This window comes from Serinus canaria, chromosome 23 (assembly GCF_022539315.1).
Source record: "Serinus canaria isolate serCan28SL12 chromosome 23, serCan2020, whole genome shotgun sequence".
Classification (NCBI taxonomy): Eukaryota; Metazoa; Chordata; class Aves; order Passeriformes; family Fringillidae; genus Serinus; species Serinus canaria.
In genome coordinates this window covers 2662460-2668812 of record NC_066336.1, presented here as the reverse complement: position 1 = coordinate 2668812, position 6353 = coordinate 2662460, and the positions used below count along the sequence as shown (strand labels likewise).

Here is a 6353-nt window from a genome sequence, read left to right as displayed (position 1 = left end):
GCCCATGCCGCCCATACCCGGGGGTCTCGGCGGGGTCGGGCGGGGCTGCGCTCGGGGCCGCGCGCGCGTTCCCGCCGTCGCCATGGACGCGGCGCCTCCTGGCGGGGGCGCGCGCGGCCTCTGACTCCTGACCCCGGGCCCCGCCTGTTCCGGCGCGCGCCCCGCGTGTGGACGCGCGTTCCCGGGCCCGGCGCTCGGAGCCGCCATCGCAGCCATGTCGGCCGCCTTCAGGAAAGCCGCCAAGGCGCGGCAGCGCCCGCACCGCGAGCGAGCCCAGGTATGTGAGCCGAGCCGGGCTGGGCCGGGCTCCTAGCCGAGCCATCTGCGCTCCCTCCCCGCCGGGCCCTCCGCGCTCTCTCCCCGTCTCGCTCTCTCCCCCTCACGCTGCCCGTCTCTCCCGTAGCCCGCCGCCCGGACGAAGCTGGGCTTGCTGGAGAAGAAGAAGGACTACCGGCTCCGCGCCCAGTGAGTGCGGCCACCGGGGGCGGGCGGCGCTGGGTGGGTGTCCCCCCCGTCCAGAGGGTTTCCCCCTGGGAAATACAGAACCCATCTTCCTTGCCCAGGTTATGACACTGGCTCCAAAATGCTGTGTTCCTTGTGAGGTCCCCGATGCCTTTAAATTGGGATGATACCAGGTCTCCTTTTCCCTAGAAAAGTACCGGAGTATTCTAAGAACGTGGATTTGAGTAACTTAAAACTGCTCCTCCTTTGGGGTTATATGCTGCTAATAAACCCATTATTTTACTCTAAAGTGTTTTTAAACAGGGATGGTACCACACTACTGCCCCTGCCATGGCTGTGCTTTTGCAGGACCTTGTCCTGCCCGAATTCCTGGGATAGGGACAGGAACAGGGACAGGCTGTCTCCAAGCTCTGAGCCTCGCTGAGAAAGACTCGATGCCTCAGCCGGGGTGAACACAGAGAAGCTGCTGAACAACTCGTGATTGTTGGTTTTATCCTCCCCAGTGACTACCACAAGAAGCAGAATGCTCTCAGGGCACTGCAGAAGAAAGCTCTGGACAAGAACCCTGATGAGTTCTACTTCAAAATGATACGTGCAGAGGTGAAGGTGAGAACCTCCACTGCCTTCAAGCAGGATTACATTTTGTTGTTCCAAGTAACATTTTTTTCCCTCCTACCTTGTTTTGATTTAAATTTATGACTTAATAGGTAAATGACTAAAATTAGGTTTGGTTCCTGTAGAAGGCTTTGAAGAAAATGAGGGACAAAGGACAAAGTTCTGCTGTTAGCAGGCCCCACAGTGCTCTCCAGGTGGGATGGGCTGACTATAAGTGCTATGTTTTTCTGGTTGTAGGATGGAGTCCATATAATAAAGCAGCCAAAGGATGAAATTACCCCGGAGCAGGTGAAACTGATGAGGACACAGGATATTAAATATGTAGAAATGAAAAGAGTTGCAGAAGCCAAGGTAATAACTCACATTTTTAGAGTTTTCTAGTTCCCCTGAATTGTTTTTTCACTGTGTTGTTCTTTGGTGCTGCTGGCTACTGTGTTTGTTCAGTGAAGTCTGATTTGTGCAGAGCTGGAAAGGACAATGGACGTGTCAGTGGAGTGCTGGATATAAAGCCTAAAGGTGTGATGATAATAAAAATGACATTGTGGATTGTGTCATAAAAAAAAAAAACACAGTGATTTTTATGTAAATTTCAAGACTTTAAACCTTTTTCTGCTTAGCCTGTTCATAGAGAAATGGTGAAAGGCCTGAGCTTGAAAGAGTGCTCTAAGATAATGAATTCCAGCTGTTCACCCACCACCACCGTGGTCACCACTAACCTGTCCCCCCAGGTGCCACAGCCACACGCCTTTTGAACACTTCCAGGGATGGTGATTCCACCATTTCCCTGGGCAGCCTGTTCCAGTACCTGACTACCTTTCAGGGAAGAAATTTTTCCGAATTCCTGAACCTCCCCTAGCATAGCTTGAGGCTGTTTCCTCTTGTCCACAGAATTAACTATGTTGAAAAAGACCTTTGAGATCATCAAGTTCAACCTATGACCTAACACCACCCTGAAAACCAGACCATGGCACTGAGCATCACACCCAGTATTTTTTAAACACCTCCAATGGTGGTGGCTCCCCCACCTCCCTGGGTAGCTCATTCCAGTACCCAGAGATTTTTTCCCTGGTGTCCAGCCTAAACTTCCCTTGGCACAGCTTAAGGTCCTTTGGTTCTGTCAGTGGTTGTCTGGGAGAAGAGGCTGACCTCCATCTGCTTACAACCACCTTTCAGGGAGTTGTAGAGAGTGATCAGGTCTCCCCTGAGCCTCCTTTCCTCCAGGCTAAAAATTCTTCATAGAATGAAGAATGAATTCTTTATTCTCTGAAGAATTCAATTCTATGAAGAATGGCAGCTCCCACAGCCATTCTCCATAGGATTTGTGTTCCAGACCCTTCACCAGCCTTGCTGCTCTTCTCTGCACACATTTGAGCCTCTAAATGTCCTTCCTAAATTGAGGGGCCCAGAACTGGACACAGCACTCAAGGTGCAGCCTCGCCAGTGCTGATACAGGGGAAAACACTTGTTACTTGAGGGAGCTGACTAACTGCCCCCCGGCTACACTCTCCTCTCAGAGTATGAGAAGGTCTCCCAGCTGAGGAGAATAATCTGGAGTGGGTTGTTGGAATATAAACTGGCAATCCACAAAAATACAATCCTCTTCTGAAGATGTTGCATTCTCTGATGTTGACTCACAAAACAGCATCAAATTCTTACTGGGGATAAAAAATCAAAGCCAGCTTTAAACTTTCCTTCATGCTTTTGCTGGTGACAATCGTTTCCCTTTGCTGAGCAGAGGGTTCAGTTTTGGAGGTGGATGTGTGCACTTTGCCTGGGGAACAGCAGGAATCACTGCGACCCTTTGGAAAGGTTGTGAAGACATGTCATAAATATACACTAGATGTGTTTTCAGAGATGTGAAAAGGAAGGAGGAGTTCAGCTATTTGTAACCTCGAGGAACAGACAGAAATGTCCTCGGGGGAGATTTAATTTTACTCGCGCCGAATTTGGCCAAATTTGGACTTTCCGCAGAAAATCGAGCGCTTGAAGGCAGAGCTCCACCTGCTGGACGCCGCGGGGAGCGCCCCGGGCCGGCATCTCTTCTTCGTGGACACGGAGAGGGAAGGTGAGACCTGAACTCTTGCTCTTGTCACCTGTTCATGTGCACTGTCTAAAAGAAAGACACTTTCATTTGTTAGGAATAAAAATTCAGGTGCTCTAGAAACCCCTCATGGTTGCTAGCTGGGACATCACTTCTGCAGGAGCTGTGTTGCTGACTGTAGCAATGTGTTTGGAAGATTTGCTTATTGAAGGAGTCTGTGGGAGTTTATTCTTATTTTTTTTTTCATGTATAGTTCGGGAGTTTGACATTGCTGCTCACCTGGACACTGTTCCTGAGCTGGTAGATAGAGTGTACAACCGACCAACCATTGCAACGCTGCAGAGAGAGGCAGTGAAGGGACCTACTGATCCTGCCCTCCTTAAGGTACTGCTGCTGCTTGTGCTACACACTTCTACATGCTTTACGTCTTTTATATGGCAAGCACTAAAAAGGATTGATTGCACCACTGTGGAGGAGAACAAAACTGTGTTCTTAAAACGTTTATTGGTGACACAAGGCAGTAGTGGATGTCACTTAATCACCAAGTGACTGCCTGGAGCCTGCAGTCCCATCTTCTCCTGGACTAACACAGAGTACTCTTTCACTGCATCCCAGTTCACTGTGGGACACCATCACAGGCCAGAAAAGAGTGGTGTGGATCTGATAAGGCAGTGTCCCTGCAAAACGGAGATATTTCTCCTCTATAAAGGAACATATACATATGGGACTATCTTTTCATTAGACTCCTGCTGTTTTAGGTGTAATTTTTTTTCAGCATCCACTGTTAAGTCTCCTCTCACACTTCCCCAAAATGCCTTGCACCCCTGAATTAGGAAGAAGCTTATTCCAGCACAGATGTCTCTGTTGCAGTGTTCCTGATCTTACAGTATTTTTCAATTTGGTTCTGAGCCCAAAGTCACTTGAGATTTGTCTCCTCACTTTCCTTCCTAAAGCCATTTAAGCTATAGTCTCACTTCCTGGCTTTCCTAATTGGAATTGTTTCAGGATTCTTCAGCATGAATTGTTTATGCAGTCAGCTTTTATTCTGATGTTTTAGTATCACAGAAGTAGCTACACTTGGCTTTGCTGCTGCACATTCTGCTCAGGCAATTCAGATCTGTTGGAAAGTCCTCTGTGTACGAGTCAGTTGTGTCCAAGATAAAAATAGTTGTTTTGAAATTGCCGACTGGTAAATTTTTAACCTGTTTTTTCTGACTCAGATGTCAGATAATAAACACCCTGTGGTCCCTTTCCTCCTGCCAGTTGTCTCAGTTTGACTTGTCAGTAAAGCAGTTGGACGAGTCGTAGACTGACTAGTTTTCTCTTAAATGTCTGAGTCATATTTTAAGCATGTTGGGATCTGTTCTCCTTAATTTAATTAGTTAAATCACACCTGCAGTAATACTGTTCCTGTGCTGGGAAAGCTATCCACTCTCATTAGGCAAACTTGACCCAACAAGTTGCATTTTGAGAGGCCTCTGCAGGCTCTGAGCACTTCAGGAATTGGTCTCTGGTCTCTCCTTTTTTTTGTTCTCCCTCTTCTGGATTTTCATTAGGGAGTCAAATGTTTTCTTGCATTTGACTCCCTAATGAAGCGTTGAAATTTCAGCGTTGAAATTCAGAGGATTTAGACCACAATGTCTTGTTCATCTGTGTCTTAAACCAGCTTTTTTTCCCTTGTTTCCAGAAATTAGCCCAGCAGAGGAAGAACCAGTATGACCTCCTGAGGCAGCGCATCGAGAGGGAGAAGGCCATGTTTGTCATCTCACAGAAAATCCAGACACGGAAGGATCTTCTGGTGAGGGATTTGCTTCTGCTTCTCCAAATCTGTTTTGTTCAGCTCATTAGGTCTGGGACTGTGTGTGTTGCATGTGTTGTGTTTGTTTCCTCATTCTGGTTTTATAGTAGTACTTGCAGATAACTCCTAGAGATAAGTAATCCTCTTTAATATGGAAAAAGCAAGGAGATGAAGCATTCCAGTAAATGATATCTGCTAGTCCAAGTGTCACCTTGTCAGCAAGGACAAAGACTCAGCTGAAAAATGGTGCTCACAAGGAGCCCAGAATATGTCACTAGGAGTAAGAAGCAGGGAACCATTTCTGTAAGTTAGGAGAAGGTCTTAAAAATCAAAATGACCACAGAAATTACTTGTCTCAATGGGACTCCTGTTCTCTGGTACTTGTGAGCAAAGCAGATTGTGCCTGACAGTCTGAAGGGGAAAAGAGCAGATAAAATGATAATTCCCACCTAAACAGTGCATAGTGACAATTTTTCTTTTATGGTCAGACCTAGACAGGGATTCTCTGATTTATGTGGCTGTGGGTTTTTCTCCTGGCATGGCAGCAAATATTTCTACCTGTTCTTTTTTTCCAGGACAAAACTCACAAAGTAAAGGTGAAGAAAGAAACAACGACTGCTCCAGCTATTTACAAATTCAAGTTTCAGAGGAAACGTTAGCCATTTAATGGAATAATTGTTACAGTCTTTGCTCAGAAAGGAGGAGCCATATCCCTTGGAGAAGGGCTGGTGCCAGCCTGCTTTTGACTGCAGCTCAGCACTTTGTTGAAACAAATCACTGTGGGCCTGTGGTAGCCATCAGTGTGTTTCATCTAATTAATTGATTAATAAATCAGAGTTTGTTCTCTTGATATTTACGGTGGGAAGCCATGGGATTTGCCTGAGTGTCCTGGTAACATGCACCATAAACAATCAGTGAGCAGTTGAAGTCACAGTGGAACGTTAGGGAGGTGGGTTAAGCACAGCCCGGGGACAGGGAAGGTGCTTGGGCATTGTCAGCTCTGGGGCTGAGCAGGGCCTGGCCAAAGCCAGAGAGTGGAGCTCAGCTCTTTCAGCTGTCCTTTCAAGCAGCTTAAAGGTGAATTACTCTAGTCATTTCCCCAGCATCCCCCAATCCCTCTCATTTCCTACTTGCACCATTCCATTGTGTGCTTTTCCTCCAGAGTTGCTTCAGTTCAAGCTGAAGCAGTGGCAAAATCCTGTGTAAGAGGAGACAACGCAGCAGCCAAGTGTGGGACAGGAGTTTGTCCTCTGGGTTTTCCTTGGGCTGGTTGCATTACCAGGGGTGGGGGATGCGCAGACACATCCTGAGTGTCCTGGAGCAGCCCAGGCACGTTCAGAGGAGCCTCCGTGTGAACATTCCTTTTCTTATCTCTCCATCGGCCTGTCCCTGCCAGCAATAAGCACATGGTCTGCAAGGGGGGGGGGAAGAAAAAAA

The 6353-nt window shown here is 47.5% G+C and overlaps 1 protein-coding gene across 1 annotated transcript; it reads left to right on the top strand.

Annotated features, from left to right (window-relative positions):
* Window positions 1-173: 173 nt before the first annotated feature.
* On the top strand, window positions 174-5766 carry UTP11 (UTP11 small subunit processome component). The gene is made up of 8 exons (XM_030233505.2): window positions 174-277; window positions 404-465; window positions 966-1068; window positions 1315-1428; window positions 3049-3142; window positions 3372-3502; window positions 4806-4916; window positions 5492-5766. The coding sequence occupies exons 1-8, from the start codon at window positions 215-217 to the stop codon at window positions 5573-5575; spliced, it is 762 nt and encodes a 253-aa protein (XP_030089365.1). The 5' UTR covers window positions 174-214; the 3' UTR covers window positions 5576-5766.
* The last annotated feature ends 587 nt before the right edge of the window (window positions 5767-6353 follow it).

Coding starts and splice junctions, on each gene's coding strand:
- UTP11 (XM_030233505.2), top strand. CDS start 215: ATGTCGGCCGCCTTCAGGAAAGCCGCCAAGGCGCGGCAGCGCCCGCAC. Junction 1,069..1,314: donor TGATACGTGCAGAGGTGAAG/GTGAGAACCTCC, acceptor TTCTGGTTGTAG/GATGGAGTCCATATAATAAA. Junction 4,917..5,491: donor AGACACGGAAGGATCTTCTG/GTGAGGGATTTG, acceptor CTTTTTTTCCAG/GACAAAACTCACAAAGTAAA.